At 42.9% G+C, this 27985-nt stretch overlaps 1 protein-coding gene across 2 annotated transcripts; it reads left to right on the top strand.

The window, feature by feature from the left end:
* Positions 1-67: 67 nt before the first annotated feature.
* On the top strand, positions 68-26534 carry hmbox1b (homeobox containing 1 b). 2 transcript variants are annotated; one of them, XM_079255376.1, is made up of 10 exons: positions 68-186; positions 2931-3626; positions 12794-12879; positions 15198-15308; positions 19447-19600; positions 19824-19906; positions 20568-20663; positions 21883-21974; positions 22292-22375; positions 25296-26534. In XM_079255376.1, the coding sequence occupies exons 2-10, from the start codon at positions 2938-2940 to the stop codon at positions 25437-25439; spliced, it is 1539 nt and encodes a 512-aa protein (XP_079111502.1). In that variant the 5' UTR covers positions 68-186; positions 2931-2937; the 3' UTR covers positions 25440-26534. The 2 variants fall into 2 exon arrangements, with proteins under 2 accessions (XP_079111502.1, XP_079111501.1); XM_079255375.1 differs by having other exon boundaries at positions 21880-21974.
* The last annotated feature ends 1451 nt before the right edge of the window (positions 26535-27985 follow it).

The following is a 27985-nucleotide window of genomic DNA, read 5'->3' as shown; positions in this document are numbered from 1 at the left end:
TTGTCAATATGGCTGTTGTCAGACAGACAAAGCAGAGAGGCAAATAATTCGCCTCTGATTAGAAATCCTTGGAAAAGGGTCGCGCAGGGCACTGTCATTAAACTGCGTTGTTGTTCGGCTGCAGTAAACGACACAGCTGGGCTTTAGTTCTCAACTTAAATGGTTAAGTGGACGACTTGAAGCGAGGTAAGTCATGCACTTAGCTGTCTGCGATACTAAAAGTGATGTTATTAATATAAAAACGCTCGCTAGCCGCATGGTTAGCATATTATGCTAATCAGCCTCAATGCGACCGGAACAGCTCGTGTTAAGTTGTTAGCTGTCTTCTGCGATGCCAGCGGACTGTTGTCGGTGTAAATGCAGCAACAGGACCGGAGGGTGGGGGGTGAAATGATTGAAATGATTGAAATGAATGCGTGATGAGGGGGTCGCAAGTTGGCTTGCTGTGACATTAGATCGCTGATTGTGTGCGTGCCACAAGAGACGCTCGCTAACGTTAGCTCGCGGGCAAAGGGCGTGAGAGCTGGCATCGCCAACGGCTCGCCGCCCGCAGCGCCGAAAAGAGCGACACATATGCTCCTTCACTGCGGGTCACATAGTCAGCAAAACAAAAACACATGGTGGAAGACGAACCGAGAGCTGGGCTCATGTTTTTATAAGAGGGACATCTTCAAAGAAACGGGTTTTGTCTGGCGCGTGCAACCTGATGTTGTCACTGAAGCATCTCACATTGAATCACTGGTTTTGTTCTCTGATTACTTTTAAAACTTCTCTGGATTATTGTCCAACCCGATAAACAGGGCCGGATTAAAATTGCACAGGTCCCTGGGCCCAGATTGTTCCAGGGGACCAATTCCCCACCGCAACTAGGGTGACCAGATCTTCTTTCACCAAATGTGGGACAAAGACTAAAAATGTGGGACAATGTCAGATTCCACTCTGCCATAACAAAGTTTTATACAAAATAAACTTTCTATTCTGCTCTTTAGTAATAAAATTACTAACCTAACATAACAAATCTGTGATGATAAAGCCTCCCTCTGAGTAGCATTTTTTTGTGACTCGTAGTCGTAGTCCCCTCGAACACGTTTAACCCAGGAATATATGCTTTCCCAGTCTGTGTTGTAACAACACTTTCTTTTCTTCTTCGCTGCGGTTGTCTCCATGTCCTCCATGATCAATCGGTGTATTTATGTACTTCTTTTCCTTAGTGGGTGCATCCTAGATGTGCATTAAGTCCCGCCTGCTAGTTTGATTGACATGAGTGTAACTCAAATCTGCCGTCAAATATTTTGCCACACACAAGTAGCTAAAGCCAGTTTTGTTTTGGGTTTTTTTTTCCTTCACAAAATTTAAGACCTCGTTGTAACAATGCGGGACAGCGGCCCGTTTTGTGGAACGTCTGAAAAGTAATAGAAATGCGGGACTATCCCGCACAAAGCGTGACATCTGGCCACCTAACTGCAACATGGTGAAAATTGTAAATGATACACTTTGAAACGACGTTTCTAACATCTATCAGCCATTGAACCACTATTGGTAGTGGTGGAACTATCTGGCTTTTTCTGTACATTTAGTTTCATGTCCAAACTGCTGGTGTATGCCCTACGTGGGCCCCAGGTGGATCGTAGGCCCCTGGTGGGTTGTGGGCCCCAGGTGGGTTGTGGGCCCCTGGGCCTGTGCCCATAACTCCCACTGGATAATCCGGCCTTGCCGACAGGAATGTGGGCACAGGGATTTTTTTTCCCCATCACAATCAATCAAAGAGCTCAATTTTATTTGTTTTTGTGCATAGTTAAAGCTGTACCTTCCTCCAGGTCTCACTTCCTCAGTGGTCACAGTGAATTGTTAACTTGGTTAATACTTAAATAGGATGCATAATCATTTGAGATGTAGCTTGGTTTGTTTGCACAATGTGCCTTTTTAGTAAAGCCTCTCAGACAGCTGACACAGGTGCACGCACTTTGCACTGCAAAGAATACTGTTCTTGTTAAAGTTGCTGAGATAGTTCTGGTTTAAATCTCCATCCCAGAGTGATGTGACGCGTTTTATAGTCTTACCCACGATTTGTAATGATTTACAGCCTTAGCAGCTTGCTTTTATGAGCTTAAAATGACGACTTAAGGGACTAGTTAATATTCACCAGTGCTGCACGATGACTGTATTTTCTCCCAAAGTGACTTTCCTGTGCGACTGAAACTGCCGGGAAGGGTCTCGGCTTCATCTTAGACCTCCTAAAGAGTTTTCTAGGCTATAACTTGAAAATGCACCTTTAATTTCTGGAGTAACACAGTTGTAGCGAGGTGCCAGTGACCCTTTTTAGACCATTTATCATATGAACATAGGTCGGGCTGGCAGACAAAATGGAAAAATCTGCCGCAGTCGGATTCCAGCGGCATTGATTTTGAGCAGAGCAAATTGCTTATGAAAAACATACGGCGTGGGTGGTGTGCAGAGCAGGGATTATATAGTAGCTCTTAAAGAACGACAGTCAGGATGTTTAAGATAGCATCAGCTGTCAAGGTGACTCTGGCTCTGAGCGCGTGTTGCCTGCTGCTTCCCAAAAATAGCTGATTTTTATGCCCTGCCCCTCCCTTCCTCTTTCTTTCACACTTCTTTCTCTCGCTTTTGTCTTCCTTTTATCTGCTGCCTCTTTATTTTCTCCCAACCCCCCCCCCCATTTCTTTCTTTATTACCTGACTTTGCCTCATTCCATCATTCTGATTCCCTCTTCTTTCATTCTTCCTACTTAATCCTCTTTTTCCCTCTGCCTCCGCTGTCTCTTCATCTCTATAATTTATTCTATAGCTTTCCTGACAACAGCATTTAAACTTTTCTGAACCCCCCCCCCCCATCATAAATTTCCCTGTTTCTTTCTGATGTTAACAACCTGTCTGTGTCTGCCCCCCCCCCCCCCCTCCTCCATCCAGCAGCAGGATGTCTGAGTTCAGCGAGGAGCCGCGCTTCACCATCGAGCAGATAGATCTGCTGCAGCGGCTGCGTCGCACCGGCATGACCAAGCAGGAGATCCTGCACGCGCTCGACACTCTGGACCGGCTGGACCGGGAGCACGGCGACAAGTTCGGCCGCCGCACCTCTTCCTCCTCTTCCTCCCTCTCCTCCTACGGAGTAGGCGGGGCTAACAGCTGCACCAACAACTCTGCCTCCAACGCTGCTACCGCCGCGTTCGCCAGTAACACCACTGCCTCGGCAACCACCACCTCTTCCGTGTCGTGCAACGGCAACAACAACAACAACGGCCGCGCAGGCGGCGCGGGCGATCACTCGGCCGCCACCGCCACAGCTGCTTCTTCTTCCACAACCTCCAAAATCTCCACATCCACGCAGACGCAGTTTGGCAGCGGCGGCGGGCTCTCGCCGTCTCCCAGCAACAGCTACGACACCTCCCCGCCTCCAGGTCCGCCGCCTCCCTCAGCGATCCTTCCATCGCCGGTGTCACTGGTGGCGCTGTCTCAAAATGGACGAGACAGTCTAGCGGCGACGCCCAACGGGAAGCTGTCTCCTCCGCGGTATCCGGTGAACAGCGCGGCGGCGACGCGGGCGTTCGGCTTCGAAGCTACGGAAGAAGACCTGGACATCGACGACAAGGTGGAGGAGCTGATGAGGTGAGTGAACCTTTGGCACCACAGAAGAAGAGACTTGAAGGTGCTTTTCTTTCCTGCGTTTTCGCTTTTTTCAGCCTTGCAGTGTTAATAAGCTGGACTCGGTGGCGGAAATGTTCATAATGAGAAGTCAGGAACGGCGAATTTCTGTCGGGGGGGGTAAATAACAGCGATCAACTGAAGCTCCGTTGTGTGCTGCCGCCGCTGCTGGAACACGAACACGTCTTAAAGTTCATTCTTCTTCCCAGAAACAGAAGCGTAAACAACAATCTCTCCAAAGTCTGTTTGGAGTCACATGAGCTTCATCAGCAGATGGTGATTTTTTTCCTCTAATTGTCAGTATAAGATGATCTGGGGGCATCGTAGGGGCTGTCGGTCCATTCCGCCCTTAAAAAGGGGATTTTATGTCCTGTCTTGGTGTGTAGGTCTGATACTCAGATAAGAACAGATGTTTTTTTTGTTTTTGTTTTTTTTTAGGTTGAAGTTTGTCCCATTTAGTTTCCTTTTAAGTTGCAGGCTTATAAACAGTTTTACAAATAAAAGCCACATTTATGTTCCTCTAAACTTTCCGTGAAAGACTGTGAGTCTTGTTGCAAGAGGAGTTGCACACGGAACAAAAACAAAGTTGCGCAACATCTGCGTGTTGCTGTTTGTGTTGCTTTGTTTTATTTTGGCGGCGTTTTATTAAGTGGCGGCGAAGGAAGAGTCCAATTTAAGCGGATTAAATCGAGCTTCTTGGATTTCTTTTGGGTCTAGATCAGGGATGTCAAACTCCAGGAGACTGGTCCTCGAGGGCCAGTCTCCTGCAGGTTTTTGTTGTCTCCCTGCTCCAACACAACCAACTAAAATTCATAAATCGGGTGACAAGAAGCTGCTGAATTCATTTGATTTGAATCAGCTGCGTTGGTAGAAGGAAACAACAAAAACCTGTCCTTGAGGACTGGAGTTTGACACCCCTGTTCTAGATAAACACGACCAAGGCGTTTTTATGGAGGACAGCTCGCCAGCCTGTTAAACATGGCAGAAATGTTGCAGTGGAATAATAATAATAATAATAATGATAATAATAATAAATTTTATTTGTTGGGCGCCTTTCTAGACACTCAAGGTGGCCTTACGTCACACATGATAAAACTGCATTAAAACAAGTTGAAAACAACAGGCATTAAAAGACGGCTGAAGTGAGTCGGCTTGTCTGAACAGATTGAGTCTGGATTTGAAGTCTGTGAGTGAATCTGTGTTGCAGAGGTTGGGGTGGGGGGGGGGGGGGGGGGGGGACTTGCAGAGCTGGGGAGCAAAGTGGATGAATGGGAGGAGGAAATGCATTGAAAATGTTAAAGCTGCTACAGCAGGCGTGTCCAGCGCCGGTCCTCCAGCGCCACAATCCTGCAGGTTTTCCATGTGTCCCTGCTCCAAAACATTCATTCATTCATCCATTTTCCAAACTGCTTAATCCAATTCAGGGTCGCGGGGAAGCTGGAGCCTATCCCAGCAGTCTTTCTGGGCGAAGACAGGGTACACCCTGGACAGCTCACCAGTCCATCACAGTGCGTCAAAACACCTGACTCAAATGAATCAGTCATTGTGCAGAACTTTATTGGCTGTTGGATCTATTTAATGGAATCTAAGTGTATTGGAGCAGAGATACATGGAAATCCTGCAGGTGCGACTCTGGACACCCCTGCCTTACAGGATAACCACCATCTCCATTTACTGTTTACCCAGCGGAGGGGGTTTAGATGGAAAGAGATGACTTGCTGACGTTGATTTGTTTCCATATAATTTTGTAACGTTCACGTCAAAATATTTAAATAAATAAATAAAACTTAGAGATCAAGTGTTAATGTGATTGTAAACATTTAGTGTTGTGTAGTTAAAACAAAATAATTGGAATGATTTGTTTGATAGAAAACTATTGACAACGATACTTCGCTGGTTGTGACGGAGCAGAGATGTGCTGCGACTGGGGAGGGGTCAGGATCAAGTGTGTTTCTGCTGTATGAGCACTTTATGTTGGCTGTTTCTTCAGCATCTCCAGTGTAGCAGAAGGCAGGCTTTACTCCAGTCAGGTCCCAGTGTTTCCATCGGGTAGAAAATCTTTATCCAGTTATTGGTTCTGCCTGATAACAGTAACTTGAACTGATTCACATAATTAGTTGTTTCATTAAAATCCTTTTGTGTTGAGGAAACAGCCGGATGAAACTTATTTGTCTCTGCTGTTTGTTGGCCCATCGCTCCCCTTGTCACACTTTATCTCATTTCCACTTGGAAGAAAGCTGCTTTAATTCTGGGTGTCTCAGATCCAACAAGGTGGAAACATCCTCAGAGATTTCCTCCATGTTGTCATGAAGCATCACACAGTTGCTGCACATCATGATGAGAATCTCCCGTTCCACCACATCCCAAAGCTGCTCTGCTGGACTGAGATCTGGTGACTGTGGAGGCCGTTGGAGGACAGTGAACTCATCGTCATGGTGGAGATGATGTGAGCTTTGTGACATGGTGCATCATCCTGCTGGAAGTTTCCATCAGAAGATGCTACACTGTGCTCAGAAAGGGATGGACATGGTCAGCAGCAGGACTCAGGTAGGCTGTGCTGGTTAAACCATGTCATGTTGGGACTGAGGAGCTCCACAGATAACGCAACAAATGGAAGTGGTCTCAGATCACTGGACTCCAAGAAACATTATTAGACTTGCAATAGATATTGGAGGGAATTTTAATATTTTCAGACCAGTCCGTGACAGACAAGATCTCACTTGAACTGACAGAAATCTTGGGTTTAAAACCATGTGTGCTGGTTAAACCATGTCATGGTGGTACCAATGGGACCAAAGTGGGACAAGAACCAGTGTTGGCTTGACCTCCTGTTGCCTTTCTATCATCTGCAACCAGTTTGTCCAGTCTCCTCTGACGTCAACCAGACATTCTGGTCCAGACAACTGATGCTCGCTGGATATTTTCTCTTCTTCAGATCTGTAAACCCTACAGACGGGTGTGTCTGTGTGAAAATCCCAGTAGATCAACAGTTCCTGAGATAGACCAACAATCCTGCAACCGTGTTCAGTCTTTATTTTTCTTCATTCTGGTGAAGTTCAGCAAGTCGACTTGATCGTGTCTACCTGACTAAACGTGGCAGGTTGCTGCCATGTGATTAGCTGATTAGACAGTTAACAAGCATTTGAACAGGTCTACATGAAAAAGTGGATATTTGGTGTTTTTAGTGAGTAGATCTATTCATTTTCATATATTTGATTCAACCCCGCGACCCTGAATTGGATTAAGCGGTTGGTTAGGAAAATGATATTTGATTCAACACTCTGAAAACTGAACTCGTGTTTATTCTGAAGGTTACTGCAGCAGATGTTGGTCAGTTGATCACCACGGACCAGAAGAGCCTCATGAGTCTCAGGTCCGTCCCTTTCTGTCAGGTTTTCCTCACATGGGACCGCGCTACCAGCACAGCCACACAAGTCCTGTCAGGTTTCTTGCTGAGGAAAGCTACTGAAATGTTTGCATGTAGGAATCACGGATCTCTGATGGGGGAAAAATCTAAACAAAATGGTGACGGGGGACATTTCTAGCTGGTTGCCATGTTTTTGTTGGAGGTTTTGGCAGCAGTGTCTCTGATTGGCTGTGAGAAATGGGACTTTAGTTGGTGAACCTGTGATGCAGAGGGAGACATAATGACAGTCTTCTCTTGCTTCATGATAGCTTATATAGCTCTGGATTAAAGTCTCTTGTTGCATTTGTTGTGTCCTGTGTGTTCAGAGCTGCTTGTACACGCCTCAGCCACTGCTAGGAATGAAAAAGAAATCCAGATCAAGATTGTTTCAGATCTTGGAATCTGTTTTTTATTAATATAACGTATTTATGCTGAGTCAGATATTAAGGCGGTGGCTGAACTGTAAGCGTTCCATGTCAGCAGCAACCCTGCAGGACTTTTCTTTCTCTTTCTGGAGGTGGTGTTTCTGCAAGCAGAGAGACACCAACCTTTCTGCTAGATTAGAGTTTAACTTACAGCCTGTTTTCATCCAGGCAGAGGAGTCGACTTCCTGTGCAGCTGACATGGGTCATGTTGTCCTGACATGAAGTTAGAAAGAAAGACAAGTTAACTACAGACACGGAGAGTCAACGCCTGATTAAACATTGCTGGAACCAGTTTTATCTCTGAATTTTCTGAGACTTAACCTCTACAGAAGATACTTGCACATGCTAGGAAGCAGCAACACTAAGATGTAGCACACATAAATGATGGGCAGAAGCTCAGGTAAAGGACTCTACCGAGCATTAGCATCTAAACAAAACCTAATCAGTTATTGGGAATCATTACAACAGCCCGACCCACTTCAGAGCTTCTAGCAAATATCACAAAGCATCACAAAAACCTCACAAAGTCATAAATCATGTCCTCTTTCTGCTCTCATGGTGAAAAGACTTCTTCCAGCTCTAAAAACAAACCTCTGCTGAGGTCTCACATGACTTTGCCTTCATTTGCAATGAATCATGAAGGTGCTGCTAGGATCCATTATGGCTGTGACAATATGCTTTTGTCTTGATTCGATTCCGATTTTTTTATTTTTTTGGGTGCCGATTCGATTTAAATTGTGATTCACACAATTCTTCGATATTGCTGATTTTTGTAGAATAAAAACAAAAAAATGTACAAAGCTCTTTTTTTGCTTGACATTTTTCTTTCTCATTTTTTCTTTTTAATTAGAAAAAAACACTGTAGGCAGACCATCATTCTGCTGTTAAAATGCCAAAGAAAACAAAAAGATTAATAAAAACAATAAAACTGACAAAAAATTTATAATGCATTATTTTTATCTGAAAAAAAAACCTTTTTTTTAAACAAAAAAATTTATTTTAAAATTGTGAAGCAAAAAGTCCCAATATTTGATTTTTCAACTGATTTTCCACCACCACCGTGGAGATGAAGGTGCAGCTAGTTTCCATGGAGATGAAGGTGCTGCACGTATCCATGGAAATGAAGTGCTGCTAGTTTCCTTGGAGATGAAGGTGCTGCTAGTTTCTATGGAGATGAAGTGAAATATTGTCTCTTCTTTTAATAAACTGTCTTGGACTTGACTTCTTTCTGGATCCTCACACTGTCTCAGAGGTGAATTTGGGGTCTGTCCCTGGATTGTCCTGACAACCACCAGTAGAGGAGTTGATCATAATTATTCTGCAGTTCCTCATCAGATATTGCGTTACTCTCATAGACTGTATATAAAAGATGGACGGAGTCTCCGTGATGTCACCCCTAAGTTTCTGAAGAGCTGAATTGAAGCTCGGTGGTTGGTTCCTACCATCACCATCTTGGCAGGGGCGCGTGTGTCGTCTCTCCTGGAAAATACAAACAGAGGTGGAGCTGAGAGGGGGGCTGTGAGGGTCATGGTGAATGATTGACATCAAGTGAACTCTAAGGTGCCTGTAGCTAAGACCTAACCGAGCTAACCCGGAGATAACAGGAGCTAACCAGCTAACAGGGGTAAGGGGGCTAAAGCTAAGTCACGTTAACCGTCTTAAAAATTGCGATTGCTCTCGTTTCTCTCACTTTAAGCGGGATATGAAGTGGGAGATCGGGTACTTGTCAATCAAAAGGACACGCCCCTAAATATGCCAAATTCCGAGATTAAATTACTTTTAAACGTGCGAGTTAGAAAGAAATTCACACCCCCCACAGTTGTCATGAAGGTAAACCTGACCTATTATACCTAAAGTAGATTTTTGTACCAGGCTGTACACATGTTTATTTCTGCTGTAAACATGTTTATTTCTGCTGTGAAGTTGGTCTTTTAAACATGGGAGTCTATGGGGATTTGCTCTGTTTTGCAGCCCCTAGTGGATGAATGAGGAAGTGCAGTTTTATGCACTTCTGCGTAGGCTTCACTTTTTACCGCCAGAGGTTGCAACTGGGCTGCTGTCCTCTGGTTTCCACTGAAAGTGTCTTTAAGGAGGAGAGAAACGTTTTCACAGGAACACACGTCACAGTAGCGCTGCAACTAACGATTATTTTAATAGTCGACTAATTTGTAAATCATTTTTACGATTAGTCACGATTATTTCTGTCACGCCCACCATCTGTGCTTCCAGTTGACGCAGCTCTTTTTACAGGCTCCAGTATGTTTTACCCCACTCTCTTCATTTACATCATATGAATGTCCCCCGATTACCAGTCAGTCACAACATCATGTCCTTTAGTAAGTTAAAAAAAAACAACTCCTGAACCAGTTAAATAAGATAATTAAAAAAAAATAAAATAAAATAATAAAAAAAGATAAATGTAAGCTTAACAGCTTCCTACTAATGTATTTTGAAACATTCAGACTTTGCTATAGTGTCGTATCCAAGCTGTACAGAATTTTCCTCAAAAAGGAAAACAGAATAAAATATTTTAACATTAATTTTTGTAGAATTGCATCAAAATGATCATTTACATCTTGAAAAAGCCTGTTTTATAAGGATAACAAAACATTACTACTCGGTACTACTACTCGGTAATGCTAACTTACCCATCTGGAACACTGGAAACCATGACTCCGGGGTGCTTTAGGTTCAGATGCTCGTGCATGACTGTCGTGCTGCCGTGGTACGCCAACTCTGCGTGGCAGACGACACATTTCACCTGTTTGACACTTTTAGTGTGAAATATTCCCAAACTTTGGAAAGACGAGGCCTGATCCTGTCGTTACTCTGACTCTGTTCAGGCTACGCTGCCATTGGTTTCTTCTTCGTTGTTTAAACAAAGATGCTGCACAAAATGAGGATACTGCCCCCAACACTTCCTGTCCTCGTTTGCTTGGTGTTTATAGTTGTCTGAAAAGGTTGGTAAATGGCGTTAAGTTGCCTGGCGCAGCGTTTTATTAGCAAATCCGTTACAGGTGTTTATAACGCAACTCGTCGACAATGAAATTTGCCATCAATTAATTTTTTATTGTCAACGCTGTTGACTAATCGTTGCAGCCTTACGTCACAACCAATAACAAAATCATTTCATCTATTTTAAATGTAGAAAAGCCACTAACATCTAATAATATCATCATACCTATTTTAAATGGCAAAAACACTGAGAAATGTATTAAATATACATTTTGCTGAACATTTATACACTGTATAAATGTATATTTGAGGTGGAACTTTAACGCATTATTTATGATGAATTCATTACAGAAACAACACAATTTAAAAAAAACTCCATTTAAAATCCATTTAAATTTCGTCATTTAACTAAAATGCAATTAATCGAGATTAATTCATTACAAAGTCTGTAATTATTCACATTAAATTGAGTCCCACCCCCTAATATTTATACTTTTTTACATTTCTTGCTGCAGTTTTTCTTTTTTCATGCTGAGAAAATTACCAGCAGCAAAATAACTTATTTGTTTTTTTTGTATTTAATATGCTGTAAATGATGTTTTTGGCAGGTACTACATCTGGGTACTACAGCACAGTTTTGTAGTAATCTGGCTCGGCTTTCTCTTTGAGGCAGCGGGTGTGTCGTTTTGGGCAGGAGGCAGAAAAATAGGCCTCATGGAGAAAAGGTTAACAAGAGAAACTCTGCAGGGAAACGTTGGCTTTTAAGGTTTCCAATCAAGCCGTTCTTGCTTGGATTTTGTGTGGAACGAAGCCTGGGTTGCGTGTGGGAAGGATACTCTGACAAGTGCAGGAAAAGTCTTCAGGATTCGTAACATTTTCCAGAAAGGAAGATCATCCTTTGTTCTGCACCTAGCTGGAAACGATGCATGTAAATACATTTAACCACCTCCAACGGGTTCAGCATTCGTGGTGGCGACCAGGAGCCATTTCCTCCTCTCTGCCCTGTATGAAGAGTCAGAGCGACAGCCGGCGCTTAGGGCTCACTTTCAGCTCTCTGTGCTGGATTACACATCATCTTTAGACGGCTCTGAAAGTTAAGTAATGTTCAGAAGCCCTTGTCCTCGCTGCTTCACACTCTGCAGGATGTGTGTGAGCTTTCAGCTTGTCAACAATCCCACAGTGCCCTTCCAATTCCTCTCGCTTTGAAGTGCACATTTCCTTCTCTGCAGGGGTTCGGCCTTTGAGTTGGCATCCAGCGCATCTCCCCCTCCTCCCCCTCCTCCTCCTCCTCCTCTTCCTCAGTCTTGTACAGCAGCTTGTGCTACATTGATTTGCCGGTGTCAATACAAGCAGCGTTTTCAGGCTCTAATTTTAGCTGCGCCGCAAGAGGCTGATGTGGAGGATATTGATGCTGGATGTCAAGAAGTCGTGACGCATTTTCATCTGAGAAATATGACGGCAGAGCGCTCGGGACTTTAAAGTGATCTGCATTTCGAGTCTGGCTCAGAGGCAGCTGTGATTGTTCGGGCTGAGCTGTGTGTAACTGCTGTTGAAGGGGAAACTATAAGCTCTTTATTGTGGAGAAATGCACCAAAAAGTGAACAGAGAGAGGAATTGGGCCAAGAAAGTCATAAGCTTGTTGGTGTGTGTGTGTGTATATTTATATATGTATAAGGGAGGGGACTGGGCTTACAGCCAGAAAGCAGGGTGGGTACACTCTGTGACTGCACATCCTCCATTCCTGCAAGTCTCTGCACGTTTTTATTTATTTTTTTCTCTCCCGCTCAGGACGAAGATTGTGAAAACATGCCCATTAAATGCATTTTTTTTCTCTTCTTCTTCAAAAAATATAGATCAGCGCGATTGCGGCTCTGCTCACGGAGCCGCCGCCTTTGTGTTCTTATGAAATACTGCACTGATTATGAGGGAGCCATGGAAAAATAACAAAACGTGGTCATGCTGTTCAAATCAAATGCAGCCAAGAACTAAAAGGCAGAGGAGTGTGTGTGTGTGTGTGTGTGTGTGTGTGTGTGTGTGTGTGTGTGTGTGTGTGTGTGTGTGTGTGTGTGTGTGTGTGTAGTTTTCCCATGAATTAATGCAGGCATTGAAGCCAGTTATTGTGCAGCATAAGAAACAAATCATCTGATGTAAATGAGCGGCGCGTTTATAAACGGCAGCTTGCACTTCATCACGAGCATATCTCTGCACACGCATCATCCTTCCACACCTCCCACTCTCACGCCACGTATATTTTTGGGTTTTACCGCATGGTTTTCTCAGATGTTGCACTTTTTATTTACTGGATTTTGGTGTGTTGAGCGTTTCTGTGCTCTCTGTGTTTGCAGAAGGGACAGCAGTCTGGTGAAGGAGGAGATCAAAGCTTTCCTGGGGAACAGGAGGATCTCTCAGGCCGTGGTCGCACAAGTGACTGGTTAGTAGCGCACACAAACACACAAATCATCATCTTATGTGCTGAACTCGCGTTACTTTCCCAGAAGTATCAGGTATAGCTTAGCATCTGTCCTCATGCTCCCACTGCTGGCGAATGTTGGTCAAGTTGACGAATCTCCTCATAGCCGGCTCGCTCCTCTGCTTGTGTGAGTCTTAAGCTGACCTGGGATCTGCACGGTCAAGTGGGATCAGAGGCTTAATGAGGCAACTTCAGGTTCAGCTGAGGTTTCGGTGTCACAAATCTGGCGCAGTTTTTACTGGGAGGTATCCCCATGGCAACTTGAACTGGCCCGGAGCAGATTGGGTTTCTAGATGAGGGATAAAGACGTGTAGCAGCTAAACGAGCAGCGTCTGAGCATGCAGCGTATTAAAGCTGGGGAGCTAGCAAGATGTGAAAGTGGCGCCCTGTCTTGGCTCCTCCCCCTCTGGTTTTGCTCCTTGCGTGACCCGAGGCTTTTTTCTTACCTTCACCAGGGAGGTTATGATTTTACCGGCGTTTATCTGTTTGTGTTCAACATAACTCAAAAAGTTATGGATGGATTTTCTTGAAAGTTTCAGGAGTTGCTGGAAATGTGAAAAGGAAGAACAGGTTTAATTTTGGTGGTGATCCGGATCACAGTTTGGATCCAGGAATTTCTTCAATGCCCTGGCGGAGGTTTGCGCTTTCCGAGTGCTTTTCTAACTTGCAACTTTTGCCACCAACAATTTATTCTTTGTCAGATGTTTAGCAGGAGGAGGCAAATAAACCGAACCGGGTCGGGAAATCTTCCCTGCATTTTCTCAGCCATGAAGAAGCTTACGAAATATAAGAAATTAACAGCTCCATTTTGGCCAGAATGTAGAGACTACTATCAGGACGAGGAACCACTTCACCCAGAGTAAAAAAAAAAAAAAAAGTATGAGCAAGATTACTAGGGGTGGGAAAATCTAATAAAAAAAAATTGAATATCCAGATTTTTAGCTTCACAATTTTAAAATGGATTTTTTTTTTTTGTTAAAAAAAATCTTTCTTTTTTTTCCCCCCAAATAAATAAAAATAATCCATTATAAAATTTTTGTCATTTTTATTGTTTTTGTTTTTTTTTTGTTTTGTTGTTGTTCTTTTTATTTGTCTTCTTGGGCATTATAGCAGCAGATTGATGGTCTGGCTACTGTGTTGTTTTTTCCTTGTTGAAATTAAGAAGAGCAAAAAAAAAAAAGTTTTGTACATTTTTTTTTTTTGTTTTAGTCTCCAAAAATGAGCAATATCAGGAAATCATGAGAATCACAATTTAAATCGAATCGGCACCCAAAAAATCTGAATCGAATCAGGGCGAAAACATCTAGTCACAACCCTAGACATTACCTTCCCCAGCTTTAAACTCACGTGATTAACTTCTTTTTATAAAATGTTTTTAAAACTAAGCGCAGACATTGGACATCCCAGATACGATGAACCTGCTTTGCAGTAAAAGAGTCAGCAGCCGATCAAAAAGGGTTTTTTAAAAGTTTGCACCATCTTAGTTTGTTGTCGTCCATTTCCTTTTATGATGCCATTACCAGCAAATATTGAATAAATATTTATAGACAAACCTTTTCAGTCTGCGGATGCAAGCCCAAATATAAGATGTGGAAAGACGTGGGACTTAATACCTTCACTACTTTTCCCATTAATGTCTAAACTTGAATTAACGAGTAAGACCGAAATACATGCAAATGATTTGCATTTCTGTTCACCAAATCATTGATTTGCTCCCCAGCTACCAGTTACATTGAGAATCGTCCCTCCTTTTCCTGTTTCTCCTCTTGCATGCGATGCATTTTCTCCCCTTCAGGTTCTGTATCCTATCATACAGGTCAACCCCACCCTGTCCAAGCTTGTCTCTTAAACATTTCCTTGTATGAGGCATCTCAAATCATGGTTATTGTGTTATTTTAGTGCAGAATATTGCTCTATATTTTACATTCAGTCTTCGTTTGCATCTGTGCAGCCTTGTCATAATTATTGAGCTTCAGTAGGAAAGACCCGCTCTCACAGCTGTAGAGATTTAGCTTTAATTCTCTGTCTAAATCATGAAATTCATCTGTCCAGGTCCCAAAAGTCTTTAAGAGCTGCAGCTGTAAAAAATGACATTTGTTTTGTTCAAGTTTAATTTTGTGCAGAGTAGAGAAGCACAAGGTGGAGGTGCAACCTCTGTGAACGAGAGAAGAAGAAAGCACCTTTTACCCGTCCTATGCGCTTCTCTGCGGCGGTCGTCTACAGACGGCGGCTGCGCTCGATGCAGACCCGTTTCATTTCCATGTCTGGCTATTTTCTAGGCATCAGCCAGAGCAGGATCTCCCATTGGCTGCTGCAGCACGGCTCCGACCTGAGCGAGCAGAAGAAGAGGGCCTTCTACCGCTGGTACACACTGGAGAAAACAACACCAGGTACACACAGCATGACTTTTAAGGCTAAATACTTAACCGGAGTAGCGTCAGAAAGGAGAGGAAGAGCCCAGGCTGTCATGTTTAAAGTTGTGTTTGACCAGGTGAGGAAAAGTCCGGTGTGGCTGCAGTTTCCTGTCACACAGTGGGAGTAGTGGGTTTGTGGTCTAGACATGCCTCACACATAAAACCTCCACTTACATGCAACATGCAGGACTGAAAACTCTGTATGTGAAGTATGGAAGTGTGCAAGACAAGATGGGTAGGTGTGGTGGAACATTAACAAATGTTTTAGGAGAATTTGGGGAAATTAGTCCTAAATTTTGGACATTCTTGGTTTTTCAAAGCATGTAAAATAATCTGTTGATTAATTATGAAACTTTGGTAAAGAAATCAGTTAAATTTTTGGAAAATGTCAGTTTTCTATTTTGTCACGTTTGTCTAATGGGAGAAAATGATGATAGATTTGCAGTTTCTCTAAGATGAGTTGTTTTCTCTGTGCAACTGCAGCTCCACCTCCTCCATCAGTATTACCTAGCATAACATAAAGGGATGCACCGATACCAGCATCGGTATCGGCTCAATACCAAGCGTACCGATACCACACTAGTCAAGCCAGCGCAGATGTGTTTGATGACACGCTTCGGATGTGTTTTAATAGAAGTAAATACCTTGAATGTTAAAATGTGACATTTTTTGTTACACTAAAAGCTGGATCTTTGTATCAAAATCCCACATTTATAGTTTTATTTAGGTCAAATGTGCCACATCAAAATAAAACCTGTTGAAATTGTTAGATCTGTAACGTTATTAAAATTGTATTGGTGGGGTAACTTCAGAAAGGACGGGTCATTTATTACAACTTAATGAAATCTGACACAGTTATAACAACAATAATAACCATAGTCACAATAATGTTCACATAAACAGATTTGGTATCGGCAAATATCAGTATCGGCAGATATTCCAATTTCAGATATCGGATCGGAACTCCCAAAAAGTGGATCGCTGCGTCCCTGATAACAAACGCTGTCCGTTGGTTACATTTAGCTTGAAAGCAACATGCATACATAGTTTGGTGCCTTCAGTCTTCTGCTGAAGCATCAACCTCATCCCCTCCCCATGTCAGATGGCCAGTCTTCATGAATTAAAGGTCTGTGTCCTTCGTGTTCTCGGCTGTAGCTCAGGAGGAAGAGCAGAACGTTGGTGGTTTGATTCCAGGCTTCCTGACTACATGCTGAAGTGTCCTTGGGCAAGGCACTGAACCACGTTGCCTCCCCAAGGAGAGGATCTTGGCTGCAGAATGGAGAATGGGGCGGGGCTGGATATTGGATGGGGCTGGATGTGGTGGCCATTGCTAACCCTAACCCCTAACACCCATTGCCCGTCTAACTATGCCCATTCGACATCCAACCACGGCCAATATCCAGCCCCGCCCCATTCTCCAGGCTGCAGCCGGGGGTTATTGTTCCCATGTGTCTATCGGGGTCTGAATGTGTGTGTTAGGGTAAAATTAGTAAGATGTAGAAGTGCAATATGAGGGTGTGTGAATGTGACATGTCGTGTTAAAGAGCTTTATAAGCTAAATGTAAGTAAGTCTAGATTCCCAAAACTTGAAGTTGGTCGCAGCGGTTCGAACAACTCCCTCCGGATATTGTTGACATCGTTAAGAAAAATAATAAGACTCGTCTTCCCTAGCCTGGCACGCCAGACTGGAGTGCTCTATATATTCAATCCATTGGGCTTTTCCTCCAACAAAGAACCGGTGCTGGTGCTAGAGCCAGAGCTTAGGTGGATCAGCTCCGACGCGATCAAATAACTGGTTTTGATTTCGATGAGTCTGGTTGGTGCTGCGAGAAAAGAGAAAGAAGTGCTCTGGCAAAAAGACAACAGTTTTAAACGAGTCAAAATCGATTCACTCCACATCTAATCCTGCAGGATATCTCCTTGTTGCATACGTGCATAAACGACTGCACTCACCAGATGCGTAAATTTTGTGTTGCTAGCCGTCAGGGTTTCATCTGCCATGGATTGAATTAACCGTGGCAGAGTTTAGGGTGCCTGTGGTTTGATTTGCCGGCTGGTCACCAAGAACGGAGTTCAGGATATCGAAGTGTGGGTTCTGGGCCGCCCATTTCCACTGCGTCCCAGCTCCCTCTTCTGGTCCCTGAAATCTTTAAGTTTTTTTAAATTTATTAACCAGTTGGTCGATGTTCCGCTCGTATCGAGCGGCAGACATCCCCCGTTGCAACATCTCGAACACAGCCTTTGTCCGATTTGCTTCGTCCAGTTTTTGCTGTACTTCTGCGGATGACCACAGAGCAAGACAGGACTGGATCTCCTCCTCGGACCAATGCTGCTTTTCGGCATCCATTTCTTCGTTTGTATGTAGATGTTGGTCCGTGTTTCGACGCTCTTATTTTGGTCAGATAACCCCGCCCCCAGCTACTGACGCACACAACATGAAGCGGTTCTTAACTCTGGCCCAGCAAAGAGGTAGTACCAGGATAGAACTGGAATTGAGAACCAATAGCCAGGTCGAAAGGCGGTGGAAAACCACAGAACCAGTGCTAAGTCTGGCTCCGAACCAGCTCTGGAACCAGCTCAGTCTGGATTCCTTCCCCTTCACGGAGATTCGCACCGGTTTTAAACAAACCGGCCGGTCTGATTGGTTGATCTGAGGAGACTCTTGCCTCTTGCCTTACGTCGCCACATATTTTTCAAAACATTCAAGATTTCTTTTTGCTGTAAAAAAAAATATTCTTTTCCGATTTATGATTAGGTTGAAAAAGCAACACCGAGTAGCCAACAACACCATGTAGCCTCAGGTTTTTACAGCAAAAACCACACAGGTCATTTATGTCTTCTGTACTGCACGCCGTGTTTACTTCTACCTCTACTGAACACTTCCGGACATTGTAGGCTGCCGCTTTACTGATGTCACGTCCGCCATTTTTCTGATTGATTTACTCCGCGCTTGTTTGTCCCGCCCTAGAAATGCGTTGATGTGAGTGAGTCCCCAGACTCTGGTACAGCGAGAGAGTCTGGCTTGCCAGGCTACGTCTTCCCTGCTCTGATGCAGAAATCCCAGCAAACTCCAAAATTTTCCCAGATTCTTCTAAAGGCAAACATGGAATTGATATAAACTTGTATCATGATCTCGTATTATAGTCTACTCTGCTGTCGGAGGCCAAAATTTCTCTTAATTTGAACTAATTTCTGTCATTTCTGACAAATAAATCCTCCTAATCCTAAAAATGTCTCTGTGGCACCTCCCAGACTGTGGAACAGCCTTCCTCTCTGTTAGATCCTCACAGAGCAGTTTAAGTCCGGCTTGAAAGCCCATTACTTCTCCCAGGCATTTAAAACTTAGCTAAACCGGATTTCCCAGCTATTTTACTGTTTTATTGATGTTTTATAGTATTTTATAACCAAAGACAGTTTTATTTTTATTATGCATACCTTTAAATTTCATCTTAATTTGATTTTAATTGTGTGAAGAACTTGGTGTGTTAAATGTGCCATACAAATAAAGATGAAATTGAAATAAAATCCACACATAGGCTAAGGCTTCCTGTATATCCAGACGTGGGTGTGTGGATGCGAGTGTGTGTGTGAACCTACAGCCTCCCTCGTCCTCTGCGGCGCAGTGGAGCCCTGCCAACACCGTCAGTACTAGAAACTGCTCTGTGCTATTTATGGCCAGACTGAGCCCAGAACACACCCCTCCGTCACTGCTGCAGAGAAAACTGATGCCTGATTCATCTTGTTCTGATAACCCGGGCTGCATGACCCAGTTAGACCCGGTGATGGTGCAGCTCGGGGGCCACTTCATGCATCTGAGCTGGAAGATGGAAGTTTTCGGAGTTTGAGTGCAAGCGATGCACTTTGTCTGCTTTGGTTTTCTGCTGCGGTCATGACTTCAGAAGTCTCCGTCAGCAACATCCAGTCAAGTTTAGGATCAGAAGGCGTTGAGGTTAGCTGAAGCAGGTGTTCTGTCTCACGTTGATTTCAGTTCATCAGTGATGCTGAGACCTTCCCGGTCCCCGCAGAGTTTCTACACTTTGTCTGTCCGAGCTGCAGCTTCTCTCTGTATGAAACATCTTTGACGTGGAGCTGATGAGCCGCTCTCTGATTCCAGGTGCCACTCTAAACATGCGTCCAGCTCCGCTGCCTCTGGAGGAGATGGAGTGGAGGCAAACCCCGCCTCCCCTCACCACTGCACCTGGAACTTTCCGCTTGCGCCGAGGAAGCCGATTCACTTGGAGGAAAGAGTGCTTGGCAGTGATGGAGAGGTGAGGACTGAAGGAAAAGAAGATGGGGTTGGATTCATAACTGAGCTTTTATTTCCTCAAGGAGCTCTGATAGCCTGGACAATGAGGAAATCAAGCCCGACCCATCGTACTGGCTTGTTCCTACAACATATATAGCATAGAAGTAACTCCTGGTTGTTGACGTTGTTCTTTTTTTTTTTGGAGTGAGATAAATTTAATCAGTGTGACTCTTGTTTATTTATAGCTACTTCAACGACAACCAGTATCCAGATGAGGCCAAAAGGGAGGAGATAGCAAACGCCTGCAATGCTGTTATTCAGAAACCAGGTAAAAATACACAAAGAATACCCAAAATTACTTTGGTCTACTTTAGTAGTACCAGGCCGAACCCCCCCTTTTCCTGCTGAACTGCCTTAAGTCTCAGTATTACAGATCCAACAAGGTGGAAACATTCCTCAGAGATTTCCTCCATGTTGACATGAAGCATCACACAGTTGCTGTACATCATGATGAGAATCTCCCGTTCCACCACGTCCCAAAGCTGCTCTGCTGGACTGAGATCTGGTGCCTCATTTATAAAACTGTGTAGCAAACATAGATCGTATATGAAAGATGGATGAAGAAAGTGAAGCCTATGCTGAAGTGCATAAAACTGCAGTTCCCCCTTCATCCACTAGGGCAGTTGTTCCCAAACTCTTTCTGCAGGGCCCCTTTTCATCGACGACAATAATGTCGACACCCCACCCCTCCCCCTCATGAACCAAAGAAACCGGGTTCCACCAATGGTGGAAGCATCTGGTTACTAAAGTCAGAAGTTTGGTCGTTGTTATTAAAAAAAGAAGTAACTTTGTGGTTCATTCACATCCCAGTATAAACGGTCAGGATTGTTTGTCTTGTGTTGGGATCCATGTGACGCATCCATGCAGTGTAGCAACTCAACTTGATTGTACGAATGCCGCAGTAATTCTGTTTTTTATTCCTTTTCCAGGGAAGAAGTTGTCTGATCTGGAGCGAGTCACCTCCCTAAAAGTTTACAACTGGTTTGCCAATCGTCGCAAAGAAATCAAGAGACGGGCCAACATTGGTAATGTAGCTTTTATGAAGGGATCGATAGGCGTGTTTGTGCTGGAAAAATGTGAAAGTAACAACCCTTTTGTAATTATTAAAGATGACACACCTGTATAGGAGATGCTGTTATGTCTAGAAGAGCTGAAATGAATGAAAACAGTATCCAGGTAGCCTGACGACGGCTAGAATTAGTCATGTAGGACATGTGGGGATGGGGGACTGATCTCACCTGAGATCCATCCATCCATCCTGACTCCAAAGCTTTGATTTAAAAACATGTTTAGTACTTAATAAAATTATATAAAGAGTTTTCATCATATACACTACTAGTCAAACCAGTTCCAGTTTGGACACACTTTGCCATTGGATTTAATGGGAAAGTGTGTCCAAACTTTTGACTGGTAGTGTAATCTAATAATGTCAATTCAGTAATGCAGTCTTTGGTTTTAGCCTATATTTATACAAATTTCTTCCTTAAAATTTTCACATGTAATTTGTTTTGAAGCAGTGTTAAGTGACTGTTCAGTACACCAGTGTCCAGTTCTGGTCCACGAGGGCCACAACCCTTTCCATGTATCCCTGCTCCCACACACCTGACTCGCCTGACACTTCATTGGCTGTTGGGTCCATTTAATGGAAGCCAGCTGTGTTGGAGCAGGGATACATGGAAAACCGGCCCTTGAGGACCGACTTTGGGCACCCCTGATTTAGTACCTTTCCTTTCTGCTACTGAGACTTCCTTCTCATTAAACAGCAGCAGGTATTACAGCGTGGAACAACCCAACATCTCCACTGATGCATCAGTTCAGTGATGAATGAACCAAAAGCATCGATCCAAACACTTCAGAGAACACCTGGAATTGTTTACATTTACTTCATTTTTATGATTTCATATGGATGAAAGCAATTGTGTTGAATCAGCATCTGGTATTGCCTCTTATTGATCGCAGACTTACGAATCAAATGAAATTAAAAGTCATAGTTCTTTAATATCAGCAAATACTGAATCATTCAGCACTGAATTGATGTTTTATCATGATGAAACCTGTGATTTTACACCCTGCTAAATGCCTCATTATTTCCATTCTTCCACCAGTATAATCAGATAAATGAGTCACTTAATATCAGTTGTTATCTCTGGACTTTTCTGTTCATATAGTCGGATAAATGTAATATTTGCCAGATTGTTTATATTCCATCAGAAATCTAACAGTCCATCCTCTTCCTCCAAGAAGCCACAATCCTGGAGAGTCATGGTATAGACGTGCAGAGTCCTGGGGGACACTCGAACAGCGACGACATCGACGGGAACGACTTCTCAGAGCAGGTAGAGAACGTCAAACGAACTAGGTTTATTTGCAGTTGGACCTGCTGCAGATGGCTGATGTGACAGATGTCTTCTGAGATGTTTTATACCTCGGCTCCATGTTCTAATTTTATGTCACACTTATTCAGATTTCCGTCTCTCCTGGTCTTGTGTCCTTGTTTCATGGACTAGTCTTCTTGTCCAATCAGAGGATGATTCAGTAGAGCAGTTTTTATCGCACTAAATATGGAAACACAGACTGATTTGCTCTTTTTCTTGTAACCAATGAGGAGGAAGAAAACATTTTTACTTCTAGTCATCCTGTTTAACTCTTGCAGGCCTGTGACCTTCCATATTTTGACAAGAGACCCCTCAGCCGACCGTTTGGCCTTTACCGACTGGAGCCTACTTCGCCAACACAGGTACCCTCCCCTCTAACCCAAACATGCTGACATTAAAACAATCATCTTTTCAACCAGTAATAAAGACCCAAAGCTAGCTCAGTCAGTGAATGTTTCCAGTTTTACCAGCAGGATCTCAAAATGAACTGCTGGGAAATTATGGGGATAATTCTGCAGGTCTTTTTACCAGCTGGTGATGCCAGAGCAGATCGACCCAGTCGTGACGTCTTTTCTTATTTTAACTGTTTGCAAGTTTAAAAATAAACCTGTAAACATCTGGTTGGGAGTGCAGAGGGAATGGGTTTCATTAGAATTCAGGCTCTTGTCTAATAACTGCAGCAGATGGAGGTTTTCATCAGCATCCGCTAAATTTCACTCTGGATTTTATTTATTTATATATTTACATGCATCGCTTCATGAAATACTATAAACTAAATGTCACGCACACAGGTTTCTACCATAGACGGTATAAAAGATGGACGAGCCTCCGTGACGTCACCTGTAGGTTTTAATGGGCAGTTTCCGCCGTCTCCGTCTGGGCAGCATTGTGTGTGTTGTCACCCGAGGAAAATGCAAAACTGGGCAAAGAAGTAGAGCAGAGAGGCGGTCTGTGAGTACTTGACACCCATTAACCTCCGAGCTGCCTCTAGCTGAGGGTTAACAGGGCTGGTTGCTAAAATCTGCCTTTTTACTGATGCATATCTGATTCCTGACACCTCATTATGCCAAATTTCAAGATTAAATAACATCTAAACAGATGATTTATCGTGAAGGAAGGTAAACTTGAGCTATTAAACTTAAAATATTTGTTTGTACCAGGCTGTAAACATGTTTATTTCTGCTGTGAAGTTGGTCTTTTTAACATGGGAGTCTATGGGGATTTGCTTTGTTTTGGAGCCCCCAGTGGATGAAGGGGGAACTGCAGTTTTTTGCACTTCCACATAGGCTTCACTTTAAACAGCCTGGTTTCTACCTTGTCTTGTAATTCACACTCTTGGTTAGACTTGTGGAAGTGAAGAGATGGTTAGGAATGCTGTAACTATGAAATAACATACAGAAACATCAGTGTTTACCGAAAAACCTTACATTCTCTCTGCAGAAACTATCAATGAAAAACCATGTTCAGCACCATTTTTCCCAATCATTTCTAAACATTGCTAGTTTTATCTTCAGTTCATGGCTTGATTATTTGATCTCAGTTTTTTTTATTTTATTTTAACTTAATAGTAACTTGGCATGAACATCTATTTTCTGCCCGCAACCATGCAGTGATGAAGATTTTGATGAAGATTACTTTCTTGTAGTTGTCTGGTTAAGGGTTTTAATTCAATTCAGCTTTATTCATAAAGCACCGGTTGACAACAAAGTCATTCATAGCACTTAACAGGCATATTTAATTTAAGCCAGGTTATTGTGAGCTAATCAGTGTTCATAAAAAAATAAGACGTAGCAACAAATTGCATAGAATCTAATTGTAGGTAAAGGCACTAGATCGGTAAATTGTAGCTCTGAGGACTAACGATATTAGATATTAGCAGGGAGTGTTTTAGGTGGGGTTGTGTTAGCAGGCCTAACCATGTTTAAATAACCAGTTTAAACCCATTCCTTCTGGCATGAGATGGTCACGTCATCATCATCACTTCTTCACAGTATCATTGTGATCTAATACCTATAGTGGATCGATGAATGAAACTCATCAGATAACTGATGAATCTCATTTAATGTTTAAAGTCATTTAATGTTACTGCAGAAAACTTCTCACATTGATGTGCGGTAAAAAACTCTCAGATCATTTCAGATGTCTTTCCACCTTGGTATCATGTTATCGCCCATTTGAAGGCTACATATTAAATACACTTGGTTGCTTTTTAATCACTTTATTCCTGCTCAGTTTATGGTGCTTCAGTTTTTTGTTGTCTGGCAAGTTTATTAGGGTGGATTCACATCAGGATAGTCCGCTAGACTCGGTCCGATTGGGGATTCGGCTCAGTTGTAGGGAGGTGTAACCCATGCGGACCGAGATCGTGTTCACGCGGCACTTTGGTCAAACGCGCCAAACCTTTACAGTAATATATCCCCATTCCCACTAGTATTTAGCAAAAGAGTGGACAAGACCCGCATGAAGAAGAAAACTCTGTTTCCTCCACCTGCAAGTTAAACATGGAGACGAAACTATTGATGTTTTAGTTTTTTATTGTCTTATGCAATTATCCTGCAGAAATACACTGCAAAAATGGACGCAGTATGAATAACAGAGGAGGCAGAAGACCCTTAACGCCATTACTATGTATTTACCCACAATGCAATGCTACACCAAATTCAGGAAGTAATTATTTTTGTAGTCCGCTTCCTATATTTGGTCCGCTTGAAACGGACCGATTTCTTTGATCTGAATCAGAGTTCATTTGGCGCGTTCACATTTCTCAAGACCAAGCGACTTTCTGAGCAAACAGACGAGGGTTCGGATCAAAAAGGCTGATGTGAATGCAGAAAGTCTCAATAGTTTAATATTGGGACTTTCTACATATCCGAAGCTCCATTGGCCGGGCTAATGGTTCACTGTAGTCCAAGAGCATAAATATACAGTTACATTTACACACTGCATCTTATGAGAATAAAGCATGTTTCTATGTACACACTGAGAGACTTTTTTGGGAGAGAAATGTGAAGACACGGAAAGGAAAAACTTACTGGCAAAATAAAAAGGATTTAAGCCATTTATTTTCACTATTTTTGTAGGTAAAATAGATCATAAACCAGAAATTCAAACATCCATAATTACTGACCAGATGCTGAGCAGAATGTTCATGTTGCATAGAGGAATAACTAAAGCGAGAACTTTGTTAAAGTCCTGAAACTGGAGCTAAATGCAGCGTAGCGCTGTGAACTCGATGCTGAAGGTGTTTGGCGTTTCACCGTCCACTTTGTGTTGGCGTTGCAGGACGACAGCGCCGCGCACAGCGAGCACCAGGACCCCATCTCATTGGCCGTGGAGATGGCCGCCGTCAACCACACCATCCTGGCCCTATCCAGAACCGGAGGGGGCCCCAACGACATCAAGACGGAGTCCCTAGAGGACGAATGAACCGCACAGGACCTGGAATGGAGCAAGGGAAGGAAATGTGGAGTTTAGGGGGGGTTTAACAGAAAAGAAAAAAAAAAAAGAGGAAGAAAAGACCAGAATAATTCTACTTAGTAAACCTTCACCTGCTCCTCCCGTCCTCCCCCTCTTTCTTCTCCGCCTACATCTTCCATGTAAACTGTAATTACTCCCCCACCCTTATTTTACTCAATATATTGACACAACTTCTGGAAACGGGTCCCCCCCCTCCTCCCCCAAGGCTCTTTGATCTTATCTGCGATCGACTGAAAGAAAAAAGGGGAGACCCAGTCCGTACCCTCCCCCCTTACCTCCTTAACTCCAACAAAACGATGGCAGTGTGCGCTTTACCCAGCGCACACTCCTTTCACAGAATACCTCTTCTCTCTCCTCCTCCTCCTCCTCACTGGTCCTGTCCTTCCCTCTCCAGCCTGGTTGTCTGAGCCGATCCTCAGTCTATCTCACCTCAACGTCAACCTCAGAAAAATAACGTGTACTGTATATATAATATATATACATAAATGGTTCTCAGTCACTTTTCACCTCATGGTGTGCTCCCCGCCGACCTGCCCCCCCTGAAACTCACCTCTTCATAGTGCAATTTGTCAGAAGAGAAGGCCTCTAGTCATCGTCAGGAGGAAAGACTGATGAAGAGCGCTTCCTCCTCTCCCTCTCTGGCCGTCAGCAGGAATATAATCGGCAGACAGAACTGTCCAGTCAGTCTTTCCCCCCTCCCTCTATAGTCGTCATTCCTGAGTGGATTTTTCTTTTTTGTTTGTTTGCGTGCGGTAGAGCTGCTATCTTGGAATAAAACCAAACACCTTCCAAACAATGTCTGCTGAAAAGAAGTAGCCTTAACTTCCTTTCTTTGTCCGGACTATTACTCCGTGCTCAAATAAACATGTCTGCACACACAAATAACAAACCACAACAAAATTAGTGTTGAGGTTTTCGTCCAACAGCAGCTGCTGCACTTTAAAGTCTCTTTTTCTTCTTCTGATTCAATCCCAAATAGTGACTGGATATGCAAATGATCATTTTGCCTTTGTATTAAGCTCCCAGTGACACTATTATTAAGTACTCAAGTCTGTGAGGATCAGTTTAGGGTCAATGTGATAATGAAGCAAAGTTTCTAAGCTAATTATGCTTTGCTTTAAATGTCATCCATGCCAAAGTAAAAGATGCCGAGACGCTAAGCGGAGACTGATCTGAACGTGGTGTTCAAGTGAATCCAAAGGGATTTTTTACTAACACCTGTGGCTTGATTTCTACTTTGTTTCTGATGTTTAGTAAAGCTTCTCAAGCCTGTGTAGGCTTGGCACTACAGTGAACCTGTGTCAATAAAGGTAGGTGTTAGCAGGCTCACATATACTGATAAATACCCCTAAGCTATATGCTACTTCTGTGACGCTACATCTTTATAAGAGTAGTTTATTTTGTTTGTTTGTTTTTAAAGGAAATATCAAATTAAAGTGAATCCACACTGGAAATGGTAAGAATATCACAAAAACTTTTTTTCCCCCTTTTTTTTCGGGGGGGGGGTCTCGTTAACTTTTAAATTTCATGTATATAAGAAAAAACCTGTGAGGTTACCAATGAAAGGAGTCTGAATCAACAACACTGAAAGTGTTAATACTAGAAATGATTTCTTTTGAATGGAGCTTCTCCAAAACCATCTCATCAGTAAAAATCCTGATGCTGTGCCTTTTTTTGTGTTGTGGTACACAAATATTAACAGTATTCTGTCAGATATCCTCAGACTTGACCTTTGTTTGGATGATCAAGATAAAATATCAGCCAACGTGTTTAAAAAACTTTGACAAGAGTTGGATGAGAAGTGTGATGCCACCGCCACATCCATGTGCTAAGAGATAGAGTTATGATATGGCTTTACTCAAGGCAGGGGAACACTTGATCCAAAAAAAGGCCCAACAGAAGCTTTTAAGACCATTAATAGAAAATGTATTTAGGATGATGAGAATTATATTTTCTGTTTAAAGCTGAAATGTTTCTTTAATATTAATGTTTTATTGTTTTAACAGTAATGTAAGAAAATGCTTTACTATTGCAAACTTTCCATTTCTGGCCACAAAATGATTGTTTCATCTTTTGGAGACTGCATATGGCTAGTGTACCGGCTGCAATATCGGCTGCAATATTTTAATATTTTTAGTTTCTGTAACAAAGAACATGGAGAAAATGGAAATGAGTCCAGCATGGACATGTTGGAGAGCATTTAAAGCCCCAGTTGGTTTTTACCGGTTTCTGCGCTGTATGCTCAATTAAAACTAGCATTAGTCTTACGCTTTGTCTTTTGCACACACCATAAAAAGCTCAGTTTCACAGTTTTATGTTTTTCTTTTTCTCTACAATAGATTGAATCTTTAAGATAAAAATTTGTAACTTTTTAAGTTTTTGGACGAAAGCAGGGTTACTGTGATTTCCTCGTATGTATGTCAAATAAAGCTGTGCTAATTAGCTAAATGAAAATAGTTAGCAAAGTTAGCTATTAGCTGCACTAAAGGCTAAAC

The sequence above is a fragment of the Telmatherina bonti genome (assembly GCF_933228915.1).
Source record: "Telmatherina bonti genome assembly, chromosome: 16".
In the NCBI taxonomy this organism is placed as follows: domain Eukaryota; kingdom Metazoa; phylum Chordata; class Actinopteri; order Atheriniformes; family Telmatherinidae; genus Telmatherina; species Telmatherina bonti.
Note: the sequence above shows the minus strand (reverse complement) of the source record. Positions and strands in the feature narration are given on the sequence as shown.